Source organism: Sminthopsis crassicaudata, chromosome 4, assembly GCF_048593235.1.
Source record: "Sminthopsis crassicaudata isolate SCR6 chromosome 4, ASM4859323v1, whole genome shotgun sequence".
Classification (NCBI taxonomy): domain Eukaryota; kingdom Metazoa; phylum Chordata; class Mammalia; order Dasyuromorphia; family Dasyuridae; genus Sminthopsis; species Sminthopsis crassicaudata.
The window spans coordinates 195,496,243-195,522,211 of NC_133620.1; the positions used below are offsets into that span (position 1 = coordinate 195,496,243).

The 25,969-nt window shown below is 32.0% G+C and overlaps 1 protein-coding gene across 1 annotated transcript in view; it reads right to left on the reverse strand.

Moving 5' to 3' along the window:
• The window catches only part of CEP57L1 (centrosomal protein 57 like 1), a 61,069-nt gene that overhangs the window by 7,399 nt on the left and 27,701 nt on the right, over positions 1-25,969 (reverse strand). The window contains 10 exon segments of the mRNA XM_074310143.1: positions 56-291; positions 1,259-1,321; positions 6,025-6,108; positions 6,529-6,606; positions 7,954-8,064; positions 12,683-12,807; positions 13,457-13,493; positions 13,495-13,518; positions 13,520-13,641; positions 16,615-16,765. Of these exon segments, the coding sequence (XP_074166244.1) occupies positions 56-291; positions 1,259-1,321; positions 6,025-6,108; positions 6,529-6,606; positions 7,954-8,064; positions 12,683-12,807; positions 13,457-13,493; positions 13,495-13,518; positions 13,520-13,641; positions 16,615-16,762 (1,028 nt within the window). The 5' untranslated portion in view covers positions 16,763-16,765.

The following is a 25,969-nucleotide window of genomic DNA, read 5'->3' on the forward strand; positions in this document are numbered from 1 at the left end:
TCTCAATACTATGTCACCTCTTTTCCAGAAAACAAACCCTTCAAGACATACTTACATGCTCATTTGGTCTAATTCATCTTGCATAGCCATCACTAGGTCAGTTAAACCATCACCAGCTGAAGTAGATTTACTCGAGTAAGAGGATATGGGTCTGCATCGGACAGTTCTTTTACTAATAGCCCTGCGTTCAGTTGCTTCAGGGCATCCCTGAAGGGAAGGTGAGTTGCCATGTTTCATCATATTTAGGATGGTCTTCACATTTGAATTCACAACATGACTCTCATTGGCAGACTTAAAAGGGAAAACAAAGCTAAAGACGATTGCTGTTACTTTAAAATAGCATTTATCTGGTTAAACTAGGACAATCTTTTAATTTTTTTGATGCAAAAATTTGATTATAAATTTACTCTGTAATAAAACTTTTCCTCTTATATGAATTTTCTTTCCCTTCTCAGTTAAAAATATATATATTGTCAATTGACACAGCTTGATACTTCAAGGTATTCTTAAATTAGACTATGTATAAACAAAACAGCTTACTACTTATTTCTAAAAATTCCTAGTCTATTAAAAAAAAAAAATTAACTGTTTTTTTTTTTTTTTTGTTATACATGTGTATTGATTTTTTTTTAAATTTACATTTCCTTATGAACCATGTTGGGAGAGAAAACTTGGAACAAAAAAGAAAGACCATGAAAGAGAGAGAAAAAAAAAATCAGAAAAAAGATGTTTACATAGCATGTTTTGATTTATATTCAATCTCCATAGTTCTCTCTGTGGATGCCTATGGTGTTTTCTATCCAAGGTTTATTAGGATTGTCTTGGATCACTGAAGCACTGAGAAGAACAAAGTTGATCATCACACAATCTTGCTGTTACTGTGTATAATGCATTCCTGGCTCTGCTTATTTTGCTCACCATCAGTTCATGTAAATCTTTGCAGGCCTTTTAAAAATCAGTTTGTTCATAATTTTTCAAAGAACAGTAATATTCCATTACCTTAATATACCATAATTTATTCAGCCATTCTCCAACTGATGGGCATCTACTCATTTTCCAATTCTTTGCTACCACAATAAGAGCTACTACAAACATTTTTGCACACAACAGTTATTTTCCCTCCTTTATGATTTCCTTGGTACACAGTCCTAGTAGTAATACTGCTGAATCAAAGAGTATGCACAATTTTATATCCCTTTGGGCATAGTGAGGACAATGTTTTTAAAGGAAAAATAGTATCTTCATTTTTTTTTCTCACCTTTCCAATGGCACCAAGCTTTGAATGAGTCTGCTGAAATCCTCTTTTTGAGCTTTTTTTCCCCTGAAGAATAATAGTAAAGTATAAATAGGATTCCTTGAAAAAAACATTTTGCTTATGTATATTCCACTGACAAAACTTTTTTTTTTCCCAGAGACACTATGCTTTGAGTAACTTATTTTGTTACTTCACAAAATTCCTACTTTGATGTTTCATTATGGCATGGTCACCAGTCCATAAGCTCTTCAAAGCCATGCTATTGGAGTATAGGTTCTGATAGATTCCTCATCCTGGAAATGCTTCAAGTATAGTCTTAGTAACAAAGTGCTATATAACTCATGAAGGAATGTTTAAGTAAATATGGAAAAGTTCCAAAACAGAAAATATGATATAGTGTATGTAGACAGTGTAGGATTTGGAGTCAAGAGGATCTGAGTGCAAATGCCATCAGAGATACTTTAGCTGTGTGACCCTTAGCAAGTTATTTAACTTATTAGCCTTAGTTAATTCATCAGTAATGTAGGGATAATAATAGCAACTACTTCATAGAGTTGTTATAAATAAATAACATATATAAAGCACTCAGAAAAACTTAAAGCACTATATAAATGCTAGCTATAGCTAAAACTGACTGATTTTTTTGCCATGATAACCAAAAAAGAAAAAGAAAAAATGGTTCTCATTCCTGAAAGTTCCTTTCCAGCAATGGCAGTGAGTGAAGTAGAAAAAACAAAGGGTAAAATTCATACAGTTTTTAGAGTCTGCAAACATAATTAAATGTAAGGATCTTACAAAAAATCTAAACAAAAAGAATATGATGAAGATAATTTCAGCTTCTGTACTATCACATGCAGAAGAAAATAAGGTACAGAAATTTTCAAAAGTAAACATAGGGCAAGGGAATAAAAACAGTTGGATTTTGTTAAAGATCAAGAAGAAAAAGAGATCAAAAGCTCATAGACTCTTCCCTCTTCTCATGCCTATAATCATAAATATTGTCTCCAAGAAGATGGAAGATGCTAGATATGACAAGCTCTACATAGCATTTTAAAAAAACTGAATGAACCTTAACACAGGAAAGAATAATTTATCAATGTGGGAATCATTTCTGAATTGTCTGAATGACTGTTGACTTGTTAAGTGAAGATTAAAAAATATATAGAGATAATAAACCTACAAAAACCCCAAATAAGACAAAACAATTAAGAGTGGCAACTGACGGAACTCCTACCTGATATAGTTAAATGATCTGTTGATACAAAAAAAAAAAAAAAAAGAGTCTAGATTTGCAAGTTAGGTGAGTTTGAATCCTGTCTATTTAACTATGAGCAAGTCACTTGATTTCTGTTCATCCAAATTCCTCATCTAGAAAACTGGGAATAATAATAGCATAAATAATACATGTACACTTGCAAATCTGAATGTGTGATATAAATGCTAGATATTATTATCAGCACAGACTTTTTTCCTTATTTTTTATGGAAGCAATATAAAGTAACTGTCATAAAAAGATGAAGTCAACCAAGCATCTAAACTCTTGCTAAGCAGAGAGACAAAGGAGAATTTTTTTTTTTCAAAACAGAAGTCAGTTTTAAAGCCTCAATGAAGAAGATGCAAGCTAATGAATAGTTTTATCTTAAAACAACAACAACAAAAAAATAAATAAATAAATAAATAAAATTTAAAAAAAAAAAAAAACAAAAAAACAAAAAACTCTGCCAAGTGGGAGGAAGAAAAAGAAATTATCAAAAAGCTTGGTGTGAAGCCCAATGAAGTTAGATCTTTTCAATAGTATTTAAGAATGAAACTGGAAGGACAACAAAGAAATGAAAAAATATTTTTACATTATTTCTAAAACAAACTTTTCTCCCTGACAACAGTGAAGTTTTTACATTAGGAATCTAATACATGAAAAATAAGAAACTAGAAATGGCATAAAGAAAACTAAGACAGGAAGTTCAGTTGGACCAGACTAAGTATACATAGAAAAAAATTCATGCTGGAGGCAATTCTATTGTGAAGATGTTGAGGAACTCATTTTCTTTTTTTTTTTCCCTTCACTTCTTTTTTTCTTTATTATCTCTCCCAGGGTTTTTCCTTTTCACTCTGATTTTTCTCTCCCAATATGACTCATAAAGCAATGCATATTAAAAAAAATAAACTGTCAAGAACAAGAAAAAAAAAAAAAGAATATGGAAGCACCCTATATTTTCTAGAGAACCCAGGCTCAAAGATATCACATGAACTGGCCCAGCTTCCACAGCCAAATTAAGGAGTATAAATGGAACTTGACCTAAGGACGGAGAATTAGTTTTCAATCTTTAATATTAATTAGAGAAATGCAAACTAAAACAACTCTGAGGTACAAACTAAAACAACTCTGAGGTACCATCTCACACCTATCAGATTGGCTAATATGACAGAAAAAGAAAATGATAAATACTGGAAGGGATGTGGGAAAATCTGGACACTAAAGCACTGTTGGTGAAAATGTGAACTGATCCAACCATTCTGGAGGAATTTGAAACAATGTTTAAAGAGCAATCATCCTCTTTGATCCAGCTATACTATTATTAGGTCTATTTCCCAAAAAGATCATAAAAAACAAAAAAGGATTCATATATGCAAAAATATTTATAGCAACTCTGTGGTTGCAAAGAACTGGAAATTGAGGGAATACCTAACAATTAGGGAATAGATGAATAAATTGTGACATATAAATGTAATGGAATACTGTCGTCCTATAAAAAAGGGTGAGCAAGCAGATTTCAGAAAAACCTTCAAAGATCTACGCAAATTGATGCTGAATGAAATTAGTAAAACCAGGAGAACATTGTACACAATAACATCAACATTGCTCGAGGATCAACTTTGACAGACTTGGCTCTCCTCAGCATTATTAATGCAATAATAAAAGACATTTCCAAAAGACCCATGATGGAAAACGCTATCTACCTCTAGAAAAAAACCTATGAATTGTAAATGTAGGTCAAAACATACTATTTTTTTTTTTGGTTTGTTTTCGCTTTTTTGTGTTTTTTTTTTTTTTCTCTTTTGTTCTGATTCTTCCTTCATAACATGACTAATGTGAAATGTTTGATATTACTGTACATGCCTAACTTTTATCAGACTGTCAGCCATCTTGGAGAGGGAGAGGAGAAGTAGGGAGATTAAAAAATATGGAACTCAAAATCTTATAAAAGTGAATGTTGAAAACTATCTTTATGTAATTGGAGAAAATAAAATACTATTCAAATAACTATGGGATTATATGCTGATCTTATCTCTATAAAATCTTTTTAAAGAATGATATACAAGGGCAAGTGGACAATGAAATGAATTCTGAATGGAGTAATAATACAATAAATTGAACTGAATTTGGAAAATTGACAGGATTTTATACTATTCCAAGCTGCTTTTTGAAATGCAACTTTATCTTTTTAATAGCAATATTCCTTTGATGATGCTATACCAAGAGATTTGAAGAACCCACATCTCTGAAGGGTCAAAAGTATGGATGAAAATATAAACTCTTCCTGTTAAGCTTCATATCCTATCATCAACCTACCTTTTTAGGCTCAATGCATATTATTTCCTCTCTTACATGTTGATATCCAGTCAAAATGGCCTTTATGGTGTTCTGTACATCTGACACTCCACCTGACTCTGACCCTTACCTGGAACATAGTCCCTTCTTCACCTTAACCTCATAGAATTCTTCTTTTCCTTACATATACATATGATGAATGACTTTCCACATGAAGTCTGATCTCCTCAATTAACAGTGCCCTATCTCTCAAATTGCTTTGTATTTTTAAAAAAATATTTATTCTTTATATACACGCACACATACTTATTGTCTTCCCTGTGAGAATGCAAGCTTGTTATAAGTACAGATTGTTTCATTCAGGGTATTTATAACTTCAGCACTTAATATATCTATAACAACACCTAGTTTGTGTTTAATGAATATTTGTTCTTTAATTGCTGACTCCAAGGTTGGCTTTCTAATTACATCATGGTGTTTTTGCCTTGCACATAGTGAGATATAAAACCTGTTGAATGGAAACACTAAAGCCAATAAATCTCAGAATGAAAACAAGAGAAAATATTGGCAGTAAAGTATTCCAGGTAAAGCATATGTCCTTTCTGTTTAAGTAGTAAGCTATAAAAATGGAAAGGGGCATGACTCACATTCATTCTATAAGTAAATTTTGTTTAACAAATTTTTGTGAATATATTTTTCAGGAGTTTGTTTGAATGTTTGTTGAAGTGTCTTCTTAAAATAAGGTCAACAAGTAAGAAGAAAATCCAGTAAGGTACTGTAATTCTTTGGGGGGAAAAAAGTCTCATAATGAGAAGGAAGTCAAGTAAAAAAATAAACAATTACATATATATATATATATATATATATATATATATATACATATATATATATAACAATTAATTCATTTATGTAATATATATGTATATTACATAAATGAATTAATTGTTATATATACATTAGACCCAACTAAAGTTATAGAGAGAAAAACAAAAAATAAAATGCCATTGTAAATTCATAAGAGGAAATTTACTTTTTCTTTTTGTATAAGCAATGAAAAATGACAATTAAGTGTCTAACAAGTATTCCTCAATAAAACAAAATATCCTATGACTTGAAAACTATAAAGGTATAAGCATAAAAATAATAAAATATTATCAAATATTAATATGTTGCCAATTACAAACCCAATTTTTTTTTTGGTAAATGTTTATACTGTTACCTTTGTGGATTTCTTTTTCTTGGTTTGTTGTGAAGGTAGAACTGAAGATATTAAAATTCTATTGATCTCAAGTCCAGTTTGAAGCTGCATTAATAATCATAATAATGATTTGCTACAAGTTTCTCCAAAAATATTATGAGATCAGATCCTCATTTATAATTATAAAAATGAATATCACTAAACTGCTTTATCACAGCTCAAAATGAATAAATTGTTTTTAGAAATAAAACTCATCATTAATTTTTAAAAAGATATATTTCTAGTTAATCTCTAACACTCTAAAGTTATAAGAAAATATACTATTATTAATGTTTATTTGTCAAATAAAATGAACTTATCAGACATATTACATTATAAATTTCTTGTTGATTATTTTGCTGTTACACAAAGACTATTATTTTTTAAAGAAAGCAAGAAATAAGTATTTTTATTTTATCTCAATAATAGAACAGAAAGTATATAATCAAATGTTTGAGGGTCAGAATGTGTAGCTATTTATTTTACCTGAGCAGCACTGTCTTGAATTAGCTTACGCTGATGTTCTTCCTCAGTAAGTTTTTGCTCTAAATATTTAATTTTTTCCTGTAAAAGAAAATGATTTAAGTTACACCCAAAAATCACAGTTTTTTTGGTTCTTTATTCAAATTAACATCAATTCCAAAGGCATGAGGTCTTTACAATTATAGCAAATTAAAACAAAAGAAAAAAATAATGAAAAGAGCTGCCAAGATTATTTTTGTTGGCTTTATTCCTGTTGTTCCTGTGTCTACTTGTTTTTACAAATGATAATAAAAGGCCAGGATAGAAAAAGAGAGACAGACACACAGAAACACCCAAAGACATGTTTTAAGTTACTAATTTCCAGCTACCACGTATAATTCTGAAAATCTTGGGAATATGATCAACTATGAATGACTGATCAAATCTAATTATCAGGGAATCTCACGGTTTCAGTAAGAACTCCAACAAACCATTGTAGTTGATTTATTAAGCACTGTGTTAGGTACAGTGGGGCATATAAAAGAAATATAACAGAGTCCTTTTCTTTTACTTGGAGAGACAAGAATAAAAATATTAAAGTGTTCAAGAAGAATGAAAAATTTTAAAATGTTAAAAACCAATTGATTAAGATTAACCACTTAGTATGTTAAAATATGAAGACAGGTATTTGAAGAGATAAAAACTTTTAAGACAAAGCATGACCCTTTCTCTCATAGAGCTTATAGTCTAGCATGGGGGACAGAAAGCATACAATTTACATATAAACCAAATAACAGGATAAAATTAACAAATGAAGGACTTCTTAAAGTTTGAGGAGATAGGTAAGAGATGCTAGGACAAAGTTTTATAAATGAAGTAGTATTTGAATTGGACTTAAAAAGATAAGGTAAAACTTTTAACTGATGGAAAAGAGATACTAATATTGGGGAAAGTAAAAGCAAAGACAGTAAAATGCTAGATGTATATGGGGGAAAGAGTCTATAATGAAGTGCTATGGTAACAAATTAAATATACTAAACTTTTTTAAAAGGAAGGTAACACTGAGGGGTAGAGAAAGCCTTTGAGTAGGAAAAGTAGGGCCTGACTAGGATCTTGATAAATGGGTGAGACTTGGATAGATGGAGAGAAGTGAGGTTTATGTTGATCAGTCTGACTTCCCTTCCAGAGAAAAGAGATAATAAGCATTCCTCAAGATTCTTAATCATATTAACTATCAAATAGAAATGCCTTGCCATCTTTGGAGGAACAAATGCCAAAATGACATTGGCGTTTTACCTTAGCAGAAAAAATTCATGTACCAAAAGCTACAACTGGAGTTTAATAAATTTAATATAAACCTCACTTTGCATTTACTTTCAATACCAATTATGCTAAATATTGAGATTAACTCTTCACATTGACACTTCAAAGGAACAAGCAGAAGCTTACCTCAGCTGTCTTCTGAGTTGTTGTCAGCCTGATACATTCTTTTTCTAAGGCTTCAAGTTTTTCAAGTTTTGCATTCAACTTCATCTGATCCTGACCCTTTTCCCACTGTAGCTGGAAAAAATAAAAACAAAAACTGAAATTTGTAATAGATGATGATAGTTCAGTAATTACATAATTTTGGGGAGTCAAAACACATCAAATGGGGAATGATTGAACTATGTTATATGACTTTAAAAGAATATTACTACACTTTATAAAATAATGAATATGATGAATACAGAGATGCACAAAAAGATGCATTAACTAATACAGAGTGAAGAATGAAAAATACATATTGACTATAACAATAAAATGGAAAGAAAGATACACATAAATATAAAAAATGAACATGAAAAAATTATAAAAATCAAGTACAACCTGAAAGAAGACATGAGAGGAAATCCCCAAACTACCCATCTGTGGAAGTAGGAGGTCCACAGCTATACACTATACATGGTTTTAGATTTTTTTCAATGTATTAATTGTGCTGTTTTCCCCCTTCTTTTTTTTTCTTTTTAAAATGTGTTAATTGGTTTTCAATTTTCTACCTCTTTTCTTCCCCGCCTAAGATGGCAAGCAATGTGATATAGGTTATACACGTATAGTCATATTAAACACTTGCCCACAATAGTCATTTGTGAAAGTAGAATCATAACAAAAGGAAAAACCATGAAAAAGAAAAAAAAAAACAACAACAAAAGTGAAAATAGTATGCTTTGATCTACATTCAGACTATAGTTTTTTCTTCTAGATGTGGATAGCTTTTTCCATCATGAGTCTTAGAACTGTCTCATATCATTGTACGATTGAGAAGAGCAAAGTTGATCATCAACACAATGTTGCTGGTACTGTGTATGATGTTCTCCTGCTCACTTCATTTAGCACCAATTAAGGTAAATCTTTGCAGGTTTTTCTGAAATCTGCCTACTCATCATTTCTCACAGGAGAGTAGTTTACATATCAAATTTATTCAGCCAGTGCCCGATTGATGGGCAGCCCTTAATTTCCAATTCTTTGCTACATCTCTTATAAACATTTTTGAACATGTGTGTCCTTTTCCACTTTTTTAATGATTTCTTTGGGATACAGATTTAATAGTGAGTGGTATTGCTGGATCAAAAGATATACAGTATTATAGCTCTTAGGGCATAGTTCCAAATTGTCCTCCAGAATGGTTGGATCAGTTTACAACTTCATTAGTGTGCCAATTTTCTTACATCTATCCCAACATTTATCACTTTACTTTTCTGTCATATTAGTCAATCTGATTGCAAAGTGAAGTGATATCTCACAATTATTTTAATCTGAGTTTATCTAATCAATAGTTATTTGGAACATTTTTTCATATGATTATAAATGCCCTGATTTCTTCATCTGAAAACTACCTGTTCATATCTGTTGATCATTTGTCAGTTGGGGAATGACTTATATTCTTATAAATTTGACTCAGTTCTCTATTTACTTGAAAAATGAGGTCTTTATCAGAAACATTGGCTGTAAAAATTGTTTCCCAGTTTTTTCTTTCTCTTCTAATCATGACTGCATTAGCTTTGCTGGTGTAAAACCTTCTGAATTTAATGTAATCAAAATTATTCATCTTGCATTTCATGTTTTCTATCTCCTGATCAAACAGGAATAGAAAATCATAAATTCTTCCCTTCTCCATAGATCTATTTCTTGCTCTTCTAATTTGCTTATGATATCACTCTTTACATCTAAATCATGTACTTTAATGGTACATGGTATATGGTACAATGGTAAATCATGCTGTCTTAATATGTGGTGCGAGATGCTGGTCCATGCCTAGTTCCTGCCATATATTTTCTGGGTTTTCACAGCAGTTTTTGTTAAATAGTGGGTTCTTATCCCAGAAGCTGGAGTTTTGGGGTTTATCAAATCCTAGATTACTATAGTCATTGAGTTTTGGTTCTTCTGTACCTAACCAATTTCACCGATCCACCACTATCTTTCTTAGTCAATATTGGTTTTCAGGACTGCCACTTTCTATCATACTTTTAGATCTGGTATGGCTAGGCCCTCTTCCTTTTCATTTTTCATTACTTCCTTGGTATTCTTGACCTTTTGTTCTTCCAGATGAATAATTATTTTTCTAGCTTACCAATGAGTTACTGATATTTTTCCTATTATTTAGATCTGACTTTTTGTGTGTGAAAAGTCTTATCCAATTATGTTTATATAGTTCCTAGGCTCATCTTGGCAGGTAGACTCCCAAATATTTCATATTGTCTGATATTATAAATGGAATTTCTCCAACTATCTCTTGCTGTTGGGATTTGTTAGTAACATACAAAAAAATGATTTATGTGGTTTATTTTATATAACCTGAAACTTTGCTAAAGTTGTTCATTGTTTCTATTAGTTTTTTTGACTCTAAGTACACTATCATATCATCTGAAAAAAGTGATAGTTTTATTTCTTCAAGGCATATTCTAATTCAATTTCTTTTTCTTTTCTTACTGCTAAAGTTCACATTTCTATTACTATATATTGAATAATATAGGTATCCTTGTTTCAGCCTTGGTCTTACTAAAAAAGCTTTTTTTAACTTTTCCCATTACACATAATGCTTGCTGAAGGATACTACTTATCATTTTAAGGAAAACTCCATTTATTCCTATGCTCTTTAGTGTTTTTAACAGGAACATGAGTTCTATGTTGTCAAAGGCTTTTTCTGTAAGATAATCACATAATTGCTGTTAGTTTTGTTATTGATATGGTTAAGTATGTTGATAGTTGGAAAACTATTGTGCCAGTCCTGCATTACTAGTACAAATCCCACCTGGCATTATATGAATGATAAATCCTTTTATTAATATTTTATTTAAAGTCTTTACATTAATATTCATTAGGGAGATTGGTTTGTAATTTTCTCTTTCTATTTTGGCCCTTCCTAGTTTAGGTATCAGCACCATATCTGTGTCATAAAAGAATCTGGTAGGACTCTTTCTTCACTCATTTTTTTCAAATAATTTAGAAAAGAATTTCTTTGCGAATTCATCTGGCCCTGGAAATTTTTTCTTAGGGAGTACATTGATGTTTGTTCAATTTCTTTTGATAAAATGGGTTAATTAAGTATTATATTTCCTCTTCTCTTGATCTGGGCAATTTATATTTGTGCAAATATTCATCCATTTCTCCTAAATTGTCATATTTATTATCACACGAAATAGCTCCTAATTATTGTTTCAATTTCTTATTCATTGGTGGTGAATTCAACCTTTTCATTTTTGATAATGGTAATTTTGTTTTCTTTTTCCCCAAAAAAACAAATGTTTAGTTCTTTTATTATTTTTTAAAAATATAAAACCAGCTTTTAGTTTTTATTGGTTAGTTTAATTATCTTATTTTTCAATTTTATTAATCTTTCCTTTGATTTTCAGAATTTATTAGGTATTTAATTAAGGGGTTTTAATTTGTTCTTTTTTTAGCTTTTTAAATTAAGTTGCATTCCCAGTTCTCTGTCCCACTAAATAAATGTGTTCTTAACCAGACTGACTTTAAGATATAAGTGAGATATTTCTATCTGAATTGCTCACCAAAGAATGGTAAGTCTCCTGAACTTTCTCTGAAGGTGAAGAAAGCCCAAGATAGATATAGGAATGATTAAGATATAGACATAAGGGATGACACTCTTAAATGCCATGATTCAAACCTGTATCAACATTTTATCTTTTAATACCATAATAATACAGACTTTTTTCTCTGGTACCATATTACAGGGGCATTGCATTCTTAAAGCAGGTACAAGGGATAATATATAATGTTAGACTTGACTGACAGTTTGATTAATTTTGCTGAACTGGATTTTTTTTCCTTGTAAAAATCTTCTTTATAAGGAACAATCATCTGGGAAAGAAAGTTAAGAGGTTGAGAGAAGAAACTTTTGTAAACCTAAAAGAATATGAATAAAAATGACAGATGAAATGCTAAACTAGCCTTATGAACTTTTTTGAAAGGGCAACTAAACTCACAGATCAGAGGAATATTACCATTTGTATAGATGTTAGCAAAGTATTTGATAAAGTAGCTATTCTTACTATATTTTCTTATGGAAAATATGGACTAAATGGTATTCCAATTAGGTAGATTCAGAACTGGTTGAGCTGATATGAACTGGAGTCCAAACAACAACAACAACAAAAAAATATCCATGGTTCATTGTCAACTAGGCAAATGATTTTCAGTGGAATACTCCCCAGGATGTGTCCTTGACCTAATGTTTAATACTTTTATCAATGACTTGGATAAAGGAAGACATGTCATACTCATTAAATTTTCAGACGTCACAAATCTGAGAAGGGAAACTAACACATTGGATGACAGGCACCCAAAAAGATCATGACGTACTAGGTCATTAGGCTGAATTTAGTAAGACATACTTTAATAGAGATAAATGTAAAACTGATATTGGTTATTCAGAGAAAAAGAACTTCATATGTAAAATAGGGGAGATATGGTTGGACTGTCTTTAGATATAGTTCCTTCTTATTGGAGGTCTTTGAGGATAGTCCATTTATAGGGATATCATAGCAGGGATTCTAAGCTTGAAGGTCCCTTTTAACTTTTAAATTAAATGTCTGGTAATGTACCAAAATGGCTCTAGAATGAGATATAATTTTAAGAGTCTGAATTCTTTTCTGTTATCATTGCTTATATAAAATAGATGTACCTGTTGCTGTTCTAGGGCAAAAATCTTTTCCTGCTCTGCATTAAAAACCATTTTCTTTGTGAGTTCCAGTTGCTTCTCTAGAATAGAACAGCGAGTCTGAGCAGCACTGAGCTGTGCACTTATATCTATGAAAAAGAGAAAAAAGCAAATAATTCAACTTTCTTTATAAATGGAATCATGAGTCTGTCATAGTAATTTTAAATGGAAGTTATATCACTAAGGTCAGCACCATGGCCTCTAACTTATTAAATAAGAAATTGATTATTTCTCCTTGGATACACTATGGAAACCTTTAAGTAGTGTATTTTATTATAGGAGCATGTGTTATCCTTTGTATATAATGATAAAGATGTTTCTAGTAAACCATTAATCAGACACCCCCTCCCTCCTTGTGATGAATTTGCAATTATTTGCAGATTATTTTGCTCCATGTTGTATACCTATCTTATTTATATAATTTCTATCCTGTGAACACGAAACATATCAAAACTAAATAGTAATAATAATGACTCTGGTCCAAGGATTATGCTTTAACTAAATAAGCTACATAAACTCAAAAAATTATAAGGCTACATAACATCTAGTATAATAAAAAGAGTATTGGATTTAAGATCCCTAAATTTTAGTTCTCCCTTTACCACTATCAGCAATGTAGTTTCTGATTAAGTTATTTACCTGCCACAGGCTATTATCAATGTTGATAAGAGCAGGTAAGACAAAATCAATGAAACAAAAACAACTTTTCTATTTCTAAGAATAATTGGACAACTTCACCTTTTCTCTTCTGCTTTATCAGTTCCTGATGTGCCAAGGTCTCGTTCATTATTTTCATTCTGCCAAAGCTTTTTTATACACTGCAGCTTCTTGGGAAAGGGTATTCAGGTTTTCTTCAGCTTGTGTCCTCTCGAATTCCAGTTGATGAATTTTATCCTGAAGGGTTTTCAGAGCCAACAAAAGAGCTATTGGGAGAGAAAAACCATAAAACAAGCCTATAAGTGAAAAACTTTTTAAGGCAGTAGTGTCTATTTAAAAAAAAAAAAAAAAAAAAAAAAGAGTGGCATGCTATTTATAATTACCAATTTAATAAAAGATTTCAAATGTTATACCCCTAAACAAGTTAAAAATGTGAACTCTAAACAATGCAAATTGCTTATTTTTAACAATATGTAAAAGCTTTATTTCTAGATCATGCATGGTATTAATTTTAAGGCTTACTCAACAACATATAAATAAGCAAATTTGGAAAATGTTTAGAAGTCCAGGAAGGAAAAAGCTTTAAAAACAGACACCTGCTTAGATTCTGAGAGAGAAAGAGAGAGAGAGAGAGAGAGAGAGAGAGAGAGAGAGAGAGAGAGAGAGATCTTTTTCTTCTTAACTCCACTTACTGACTTTCCTAACTTTGTTTTTTATTTTTTTCATTCTAATGCCTTTCCCTGCTATTTCCTCCCTATCATATATATAGTTTGCTTTGCATTTTGACTCTTTTATTAGATAGTGACTCCTTCAGAACAGGGACTTTTGATTTCTTATATCTTATATCGTAGCTCTTAGCACAAGTTCTCTTAATAAATATTTACTGTTTGAAGGGAGACCAGTGTCATTAGAACAAAGAGTATTTGGTGGGCAGTAAGATGTGAGAAGACTGGAAAAATAAGAACGGACTAGGTTATAAAAGGCTCTGAATACCAGAGGATTTTGTATTTGAATCTGGAGGCAATAAAAAGTCATTGGCCTTTAGTAATTACAGGGGGGTGACATAGACTTGAACTTTAAGAAAATCATTTTATTGCTTGGATGGATTGGAGTGGGAAGAGACTTGAGGCAAGCAGACTCCCAAGAAAGTGACTGTAATAGTCTAGTAATAGGGTGATAAGGGCCTGCACCAGAGTGATAACACTATCAGACAAGAGAAAGGGGCATACTTGAGAGAGGTTACAAAGGTAAAATAGACAGACCTTGGCAAAAGTTTAAATAATTCAAACATATTCTTTGCCAAGTACTTAAAGAAAATGTCAATTAACTAATAAACATTTATTGAATACTAATACACAAGGTAGCTTATTAAAGTATCAGATTTTTGTACAAAAAAGGCATTTATGACACTCTGCCTGTTATAAGAAGTTTAGCATATAACTAGCATTTTATGTCAGGTTTTGGTTTTTGTAGGGAAAAAGTAAATCATTATATGATTGGAATGCAAGCTCAATAAGGGCAGAGATTGTATTACTTTTGTATATATATTCTTAATGCCTTGCATGGCATCTGAAACATAGTAGATGTTTAAATGTTTGTTGATTGATTTAAAAGTGATCTTCTTGGAATAAATATTATTCTTTTCAGCCCAGGAAAGTTCATAAGCTATAAATACATTATGTGATTTTCCAATAACTACTACTTTATTCTTTGGATTAAAAAATAACTCTCTCACACAGTAGAACTCAAAGTTTATCTGGACACATAAAAATCTGAATTGGAGAAAAGAGGCTAGAACCTGAAACAATGATTTCACTAGAATGCAAAATTCCCCAAGAAACTTTCTCTACCAATGGAGATCTGCCCTTTATTTGCAACTTATTATTTTAAAGTGGTGCCTAGAACATGGAGAAATTAAGTGGCTTGTTCTAAAGTACACAACCAGAATGTGTCAGAGATAGAACTTAAACTCAAATCTTCCTGCCTGCTAGGTTAGCTCCTTATGCTGCCTCTGTGAAGAAATATTATGCTGAAAATATAATAATAGCACACATTTATATGGACTTTTAGATTCACTACTTTACATATATGACTTCATTTAATTCTCAAAACCCTACTCTGAGGTAGATATTTTAAGAATTATCACCTCCATTTTTACAGATGAAGAAACTGAAGTTTAGAAAGTTCACAGAGTCCCTATAATATATGGTAGACTCAATACTGGGTGTTCTGACCCCAAATTCAATGTTCCTTCCAAGAAATGTTATCTTATTTTTAAATTACATTTTATATAATTCTAATGTATAATCTCATATCTAACACATGTCCCATATCTACATTTGATTTGTCTGTATTGCTATAATGTAATCTTTTCCCAAAGCATGGTTTCTAAGAACAAAAACAAGAACAAAACAAAACAAAGCATAGTCTCTATCCTCCAGAACAGTGGTTAACCACTGTGATTAACCAATAAGAGGGCTGGAAGATGGATTACATTACACCTTTCCCATAGCAGCAAAACATGGGACTTGTTTCTAATAAAAGCAAATTGACCCTTTTCTACTTCTATTCAACACCCGCCCCCCCCCCCCCATTTCGATATCTGGGGATCTTAAAATCAACAATTTTGATGTGATTCTGTGTAGTGTTATTAATCTTGCTAAGGAATATGAATGTCATGCTATTTGGATATTATCCAATAACATTCAAGTGTTTTCCAGCATTTGAATGTTCATATAGATGATAGATTACAGTTCTTGGTATAATTGCCACTAAACTTCATATTTCTTATTTATTAAACATATTTTAAGATATCCAAAATAGTAATCAGTTTGAAAAGTGTCAGAAGTAGTTTAATGAAGGATAGAGAAAATCTATCAGCTCATTAAAAAAATTTAAATCACTATCAAAATACATTGGTTTACAATAATAAACCAAGCATTTCTCATATTGCTTTTATATTAAACTTCTGAAACTTTTAGTATAATCCTATCACAGAAAATGATTTATTGCTTATTATTAGTTATTATTTAAAAACACAAATACAATACTATAAAAAATATAGAATAACATAATTTTGGGAGATTCAACTTCTTGTTCCCAAATTTAATATGTAAAGAATTTGAAAATATTAGTTTATAAAAAGGTCGTATTTTTTTAAGAAATAAGTTTATAAGATATTATAATTCAAGAAATAAGACATTATAATATCATAAAGGAAGAACTACATTATCTCTTACCATGGCTATTTGGAGTAGAAAGGGGTTGTAACTTCTTAGGTAGTTGATCTTGAGGTGCTGCTCCACAATATGCAAATGAAGGGTTAGTTATTTTATCTGGAGGTTGACGATAGCTTCCTATCATACTATGCTTAAATTCAGCATACATTATCTAAAAAAGGAATAGACAAGAATATATGATCAGTCTTGAATAACATCTAAGAATTCAGTAAAGACGTTACATTGGATTTCTGATACTTATAGGTATGCTAGAATCAACTGATTTAAAAGGGATTTCTAAATTTGAAATATTTCATAAAAAATATTTTTTTGACAACCTCTCTCTTCTCTGGTTTCTTGTAACAATACTTTCTTGGTTCTCCTTCTATATGTCTGAGATCATCTTCTCAGTCTCATTTGCTCTATTGTGCATATCACTCAAAGGCTCTGCCTTAAGACATTCTGCTCTTTTTTTCTCTAAAATCTGTGTTGTTTATCTCCTTATCTCTTACAGAGTCAGTTATTTCTATAAAGGATTTCGAGATCTATATATCCGATCTAGTTTCCCTCTTAAGTTCCAATCCTATATCACAAACTGCCTACTAGACATTTTAAATCAGATGTCCAATAGGTAACTCAAATTTAACCTGTCATACTAACAACCTCCAGACCAAAGACATTCTTTTGTTCAAAGAGAGGAAAAAAACACAATTGCAACATCAGATTAGTGCAATCTATACACCCATCTTTTTTTTTTTTTCGTTGTTTTCTTTTATTCTGGTTACATGTATACATTAATTTTTAAAAATAATACATTTATGAATCACACTGGAGAAAAACCTGAGGGGGAAAAAAAAAGGAAAAACCAAAAGAGAAAAAAAAAAAAAAAAAAGGGAAGAAAAAGATATGTACATAGCATGTATTGATTCACATTCAGTCTTTATAGTTACCTATTTGGATGCAGATAGTGTTTTCTATCTAAAGTTTATTGGGATTACCTTGGATCACTGAAAAGAACCAAGTCTTTTATAGTTGATTATTGCACAATCCTTGCTATTATTTTGTACAATGTATTCCTGGTTCTGTTTGTTTCAGCTCAACATCAGTTCATGTACACCCATTTCTTTGTTTCAGCTCAACATCAGTTCATATACACCTTTTTTTGTTTTCACTCAACATCAGCTCATATACACCGATTTCTTTAAAGGTGAATGAAGTTTAAAACAGTAACAAGCAAGTAACTATGAATACTTTGGACTTGTGTTAACTAACTAGGAATAGAACAAACAATACATTGTTTTTAGTTTCAACAGCTTTTTGAATAGGAAAAGAATCAAGTTCACAACTCTAATTTTAGATTTGTTCCCCACACATACACCTAACACTTCAACATTTTAAATGATATATGATAGATGCTCATATGAAATCACTTGTATAAATATTTTAATGGATCTAATTATTAAACATGACATAAAATTAAACAACACAAAATAGAAAAAATTAAGGTTTTTTTGTTGTTGTTTGTTTTAACAGCAAAACTAAAATGTGTTCCTATTAAGGACCATGCCTAAGTGCACTGTGAGGGACAGGTTAATTTTCTGAGAACCTCCACAGCTATGAACATCTGAAGGAGTTGCAAAGCAGCCTTTACTGACACAGATATTGCTTGTGGCCTGGGAAAATAAGTTGGATACAGAGGGAAGAGGGAGAAATCAGACAATGCAAGGGCCTCTCAGTGGGGAGGTCAGAGAACAGCAACTGCCTCTCAGTCTCTTTAAATCACCATCATCCTCTCACAAGGAGACAAGAAAAAGTCTACCAGAAGTAAGGCAAAGATACACATTGTATTCCCAACATATTCCTGTCTTAGTACTATTTAGATAGAATATACGTGGAATAGGATTTTCTTAGGATTAGATGGGACTCATTGGCTAACTAATACAAGAATTCTTAATCTGAAATATGTGAATTAAATAATTCAATAATTCAATAAAATGTTTCCTTTTTTGATCTTATATATTTTTATTTAAAAATGTTATTTTGATAAGAAGTCCCTAGGTTTCAACAGACTGCCTAAGAGGCCTTTTTTAAACAAAAAAAAGTAATATGCAATAATCTTTCCTTTTTAAACAGAGCAAGGAGTCCCAAGTTACATCAAGTACCTTCTTTTAGTAAACATAAAATACTTTAAAAATTATTCATTTAAAAAGCAATAAGGAAGTCTCAAATTATTTTCATTATACTTATATTCTAATTTCATTACTTAAAAGATTTATTAAATATTTTATGAGTTTTTTTTGAGAAGTAGTATGGTTTAATGGATAGAAAACTTGCCTTGCAGCTAGGAAGATCTTCCTATGTGACTACCTGCAAGTAATTTTATCTCTTGATGCTCCAAGAACTCTCTAAGATGATAAATAAGTTGCTGGGCTGAGACTGCACCGATAGAGAGTGTTTTTATGGCAGGATTCTCCTTAAATACTCAAATGGAATTGTGAAACTATCCATTTGAATGTTTTATCCAACATTGCAGATTATATTCTATTCACAGACAACTCTTATACATATTCCCTCACAAATTTGGTTTCATGTCACGGGCCAGAACTCTACTTGAAACAAGAATTCATACAAGGTGCTAAGTCAGTGGAATTGATATTACAATGGTTATCTAGTTTAGCATGGTGCTTAATAGTTTTCTAGTTCAGTATAATTGATTTAATCTTACAACAAATAATGATTCCCTAGAGATATAATGATTGGTTTACACTCAGTATACTATAAATGATCTAATTATAATAGAGCATATAGGATGGAACAAACTTAGCCAGAGTAGAACTCAGAGCCAGATTCACTCACTTCATGTCACACCACTGTGGTGGCTGGCCTCCTGCACTTCCCCCACTGAGACAAAGGCTGGTCTGAAAGGCTCCCCAGAAAGCTGCCCAGCCCCAGGCAAGGAGATAATAAAGAATTTGGACGTGAACACCTGGCTATTCTTATGGTGATTACTCTACTGAAACGAAGGCTGCCCCAGAGACCTCCAGAAAACCAACCAGAACATTACAATCTCGTATTTAGACTGCCAAAAGAGAAGTTAAAAATATCACTAAAGAGCAGCTAGATGGCACAATGGATGAGCACTGGCTCTGAAGTCAGGAGAACCTGAGTTCAAATTTGACCTCAGACATTTAACACTTACTAGCCCTGTGACCCTGAACAAGTTACTTAATCTCAATTGCCTCTCAAAAAAAAAAAAAAAAGTTAAAAATGTAATGCTGTTCTAAAATTCGTGTGATTCTCACCATCCTCTTAGTACTTTCCACTACTCTGAAGAATTAGAAAGGGATCTGACTAAGGACAGTATATTGTTTTTATTTCATGGGTTACCAATGGTCAAAGAATGCATCATCATTGTGAAAAACCTACTGGAGAGGAGTCTTCGTAGAATGGTTCTCAGAAAGTAATTTGTTAACAGGACCATATTCAAAGGTATTTCAGGATGGTGGAAACTAAGAGAGTTCACTTTCTGCTTTTATAGCTTAGAAAGAAGTAGGAATTGTCTTTATCAATTGTTATGCCACAGTTCTCTTTTAATGTCCTGACTCAGTTTCCCTATTCTGCTTCAGTTTATAATCGTTCTGCTCAATCCTGCAAAACCACCCCTCCCTCGTAATCAGAATATTTGATAAAGATCTTATGTTTTATGTATACATATATTGTACTTAACTTATACTTTAACATATTTAACATATATTGGTCAACCTGCCATCTGGGGAAGGGGGTGGGAGGGAAGGAGGGGAAAAGTTGGAGCAAAAGGTTTGCAACTGTCAATGCTAAAAATTTACCTATATATATATCTTGTAAATAAAAAGCTATAATTTAAAAAAAAATCTTATGTTTTAGAATATCAGAATGCCTCTCCCCATCCCAAGCTATCAGAATATCAGATACTGTCTTATCAAGATGCATCTTCCCATCTCTCCAGAGGCTCACCTCATCCTGTCAGAGTCTGATTCCTGCTCTCAGCACCCTGACTCTGCCCCTGGCTCAGGCTACCCCCTGAGTCTGAGCTACATGTACATATATCATTGAGAGCTCACATTGTTTGCTGGATTTTTGGGAGATTATAGTCTCATTCAGTCCTGGGATCAAACCATGGATCCTTTTGGTCCCAGTAAATCTCTCCCTTTTAAATAAATTATTAAATACTTTCTAATTTCTATCTTGCTTCAGTTTCTCTGGCATTACACAATGAAGTAGCAGATCTGAGCCAAAAAAGTTTTTACCCAGAATTAAGGCATTATTTTAACATATCCAAAATACTATTCAGGAATATTTAATAATTTATTGTTTTTAGTTTTGGGTGATATCTTTTGGTGCTACATCATTTCATTTGTTCCCCTACCCAGAGAGCCTTTCTTAATAACAGCAATGGGAAGAAAAGTACTTCAGCAAAAGTAATTAACATATCAATCAAGTCCAACAACCCACACAGAGTTCCATCAGAATCATATGGGCCTTTTTCTGCCAAAAAAAAAAAAAAAAAAAAAAAAAAAAAAGGAGGTTACAAATATCTCTATACTTCAAGGTCAAACTTAAGTCATAATTATATATTATTTGATTTCCATTTTTGTTGTTCTTTTACATTTTATTTACATCATTTATATTTATTGTTTATATTTTTTTCTTAGTTCTTCTGATTTTATTTTATGTAAGTTCACATAGGTCTTCCCACATATCCCTCTATTTTTCATATTCATAATTTCTTATAGTGAATTAATGAATTAATATTCCATTACATGCATGTGGCACAACTTGTTTTGCCAATTACTAATTGAAAGGTATTTAATCTGTTTCTAGTTTTTTGCTACTACAAAAAGTCCTGCTTTAAATATTTTGATACACACAGGACCTTAGACCTTTCTTTCTGTTTCTGACTCCCTTGTAGTATATATTTAGAAGAGGATAATTCTGAGTTTAAAAGTATGAGCAGTTAGTCATTTTCTTACCATAATTCCAGATTGCTTTCCAGAATGGTTGAATCCATTCATAGCTTGATCAAAAGATTATTACTGTGACAATCCTTCCAATATTGGCTAGTCCTATATGATATTTATTATGTTATTTATTTATTTTATTAACAAGGCACAGGTTATTAAGTTTAAAAAGATGGTCATTTGGTCATCTCTTTTAAACCACAGACACTCAGACAAGACAAACATGTCCATAATTTGCTTCATTAAAGATTTCTAATCATGCGATTTATGAAGAGACAATGTAAGAGGAAAAAAGGGAAAGACAGATGGTACTTGATAAAAAGAGTCAATCCCTTTTGATAAGGAGAACTTGCAGATAAAAGACACAAAGGGAAAAAGTAGCAAAGGGGAAAAAGTAGATGTCTCCCTTCTTCTAGAAACAATTTGATTCAGTTGTGATCTGTTCTTCTCCAGTTCAGGTCACTTGTAGAAATTTCCTACAAAATTGGTCTCAAACAACTTCAATTTACTTTGCCAATAAACTATTTCAACCCTCATGTCTTTTCAAATTGTTAAACTTTTAGACCAGGGAATTTAGCTATCACTATATCAATTATATCCATCACCTACATCATCTATTTTTTATTGAATATTTTCTTTATAGGCTTTTTGACACGGTTTTCTTGGTTCTCCTGTCTGAAAGCTCTTTACTGGATCATCTTCTATATCCCATTCCCATATAGCACCATAGTCAAACCCCGAGATTCATTCCTGGGCTCTCTTCTTTTTTCTCTCTCTTAATAGCATCATCAACTCTCATGGGTTCAAATGATAACATATATGCAGATGACTACTACATCTAGATCAAAGATTTCTTAAACACTGGGTTATGACTCCATATGGTCATGTAACTGAATGTGAGGGTTAAGAAATTCTGATTTGTTATCAATAAATGTTTGATTTGTATGTCTATTTTATAAACCTATATACCCAGGATCAAGTAAAAATTTCTTGGTTAAAAAGGAGTTGTGAATAGAAAAAAATTAAGAAGTCCTGATCTAGATAGCTAGTCTTAGTTTTTCTTCTTCTAAGATATAGTCCTATATCAATGATTGACCACTGAACTTTTAAACTGGATGTCTCAAAGAGATTTCATATTCAACACATACAAAAAATAAAGTTTTATCTCTCCTTATTTTTCCACTACTCTTCTGAATAGCTTCTTCTGTTGAGGAGACTGAGACCACTATACTTCTAACCATCTACATGTGAAATCATCTATGACCCTTCACTCTCATTCTTACCTTACATGTCCAATCAATCACTAATCTTGGTTGTTTTGAGGCAAAGGGGTTAAGTGTCACACAGCTATTAATTGTTTGAAGTTGAATTTGAACTCTGGTCCTCTTGACCACAAGATTTGGTGCTGTATTCACTGTGCTATCTAGCTGTTCCAGTTACTGTACATATTAAATTCTATCATCACAACATTTCTCCATTTATTCCCTTTTTTACATTCATATGTACACCAGACTAGTTCATTCATGTTCTTATCACATCTTGCCTGTTCTACTGCAAAAGTCTATATATTTGTCTTACTTTCAAATCTCTTCCTTTTCTAGCTCATCTTGATATATATGCAAAAGTGATATTATTAAAGCACAGATTTAATCATGTCACCTCTCAGTTCAAAAATAAACTCAAATTATAGAGTAAATGTTCTCCAAAGGTATTAGCACAACCTCGAACATAGTCAGTATGGATTTTACATTGAAGAAATATTTCCTAGGGATGATGAAATCCTCTGGATGTTCCTGTTTGTAAATGATACTGTTAGTTGAAGAAATAAGTGAGAACTAGAGTCTGATATGATTTATGCTGGAAAGAGTAACCGGATGAAGATTTTTTTGATCAGGGTATTACATGCAGTAAAATGGACAGATTATATGACAAATTAAAGCCAGAATTAAATAGAAAAGGAAAAGGTTGGACTGCCTCCAGGAAATTGTAAAGTTCCTTAATGACTCCCACTCTGCATCTTCTTTTAGAAATTAAGGTCAACTGTGGAATAGGAAGGAATTTATGAACAAAGAAGAACTAGAGATCATTACTGATCACAAAATAGAAAAATTTGATTATATCAAATTGAAAAGTTTTTGTACAAACAAAACTAATGCAGACAAGATTAGAAGGGAAGCAATAAACTGGGCAAACGTTTTTACAATCAAAGGTTCTGATAAAGGCCTAATATCCCAAATATGGAGAGAATTGACTCTAATTTATAAGAAATCAAGCCACTCTCCAATTGATAAATGATCAAAGGATATGAGCAGACAATTCTCAGATGAAGAAACTGAAACTATTTCTAGCCATATGAAAAGATGCTCCAAGTCATTATTAATCAGAGAAATGTAAATTAAGACAACTCTGAGATACCACTACACACCTATCAGATTGGCTATAATGACAGAGAAAGATAATGCGCAATGTTGGAGGTGATGTGGGAAAACAGGGGCACTGATATATTGTTGGTGGAATTGTGTATACATCCAGCCATTCTGGAGAGCAATTTGGAACTATGCTCAAAAAGTTATCAAACTGTGCATACCCTTTTACCCAGCAGTGTTACTACTGGGCTTATATCACAAAGAGATCTTAAAGAAGGGCAAGGGACCTGTATGTGCAAGAATGTTTGTGGCAGCCCTCTTTGTGGTGGCCAGAAATTGGAAACTGAGTGGATGCCCATCAATTGGAGAATGGCTGAATAAGTTATGGTATGAATGTTATGGAATATTATTGTTCTGTAAGAAATGACCAACAGGATGATTTCAGAAAGGCCATGAACTGATGCTGAGTGAAATGAGCAGGACCAGGAGATCATTATATACTTCAACAACAATACTATACGATGATCAATTCTGATGGATTGGCCATCTCCAACAATGAAATGAACCAAATCAGTTCCATTAAAGCAGTAATGAATGGAACCAGCATCAGCATCAGGCAAATAATTTAACTAAACTAAAAATGTCTTGCCTTCTTGGGCTTAAGGGTCACAGTCTTCAAATACTCAGAAAATGGAAATTAAGATCAAGTTCTAACACCTTGTGAGCAATTTAATTTGACAGAAGACAGATGAAGAAAGATACCACAAAAGCTGTGTTTGAACTCTGTTATTCCACTTCGGTGCTGAAACAAAACTGGACTATTTGTACAGTTCCCGGATTTAATCTTGCTCACTTGTTTCACCATGCCTGAAAGAAATTCTCAAACCTTTGCCAATCATCACAAGGGCTCCTTTCTTTCAAGACCTTTTAATGTCCATGTCTCCCACCTCTGCCAGATTTTTCAGCTACTACAAGCAATCTTTACTAATTACACTGTTTAATTATTCCTAAGCGGTTATCATATTTCAATCTATTATACAGTAATTGAGTTGTATTCTCCATGAGACTATGTTCCTTTGTAACAACTGTACACAGTAGGTACATAATAACTATTTATTGAAACAGATACAAATGTCCTCAGGACATTTTTCTAGAATGAATTACTTGAAAATTCCCCACTTCCTAACATTATATATATATATATATATATAGGCTCACAACATATCACAAATCTTCCCTCTCACATCCTTTCTCTAAAAATGTGCCAAATTCTGTCATTTCTACCACCATAACATTTCTAGTATAAATATGCTTAACTGCCACTGCCACTACTAGTTGGGTATAGGGGCTGATCACCTCATACCTGGTCTCCCTGCTCCAAATCTCTCCCCACTCCAGTTCATCTTCCATTTGGCTGTCAAATTGATCTCTCTCAGTCTTCCACCCTAAGAGATCAACTCCATTGTTCCTTTTACCTTTAGGATCAAATACAAAATCCTATATAAGTATTCAAAGCCCTTTATAATCCGTTTTCCCTTTTCTAGTCTTTTTACACCTTATACTCCCCCTTGTACTCTTTAACTTAATGACATCAGTCTCCTAGTTGTTCCTTGTACCACAAGTTACTTCATCTCCTGAGTCCAAACATTATCAGTGGCAAACTCCATGTCTGAAATGCTCTCCCAAGTAAAATCCTGCCTTTCACAGAAAGTCTTTCTCAATTACCCTTCATGTTACTACCTTATATTTGTTGATTATATCCTATTTATCCTGTATCTAGCTTGTTTTAACATAGTTTTTTGCATAGTCTCTTTCATTAGATTGTGGATTTCTCAAGGGCGAAAGCTATTTCTTTCCTCTCTTTATATCTCCACTACTTAGTAGATTGCATTTAGCAAATACTTAAATGTTTATTGACCAACTTCTTAATTCCCATATTTACATGGAAGAAAATATTTAGACCTTATTGCTTATTCATTTTAATTGAACTGGGCTTTTTTCATCATTTTCATC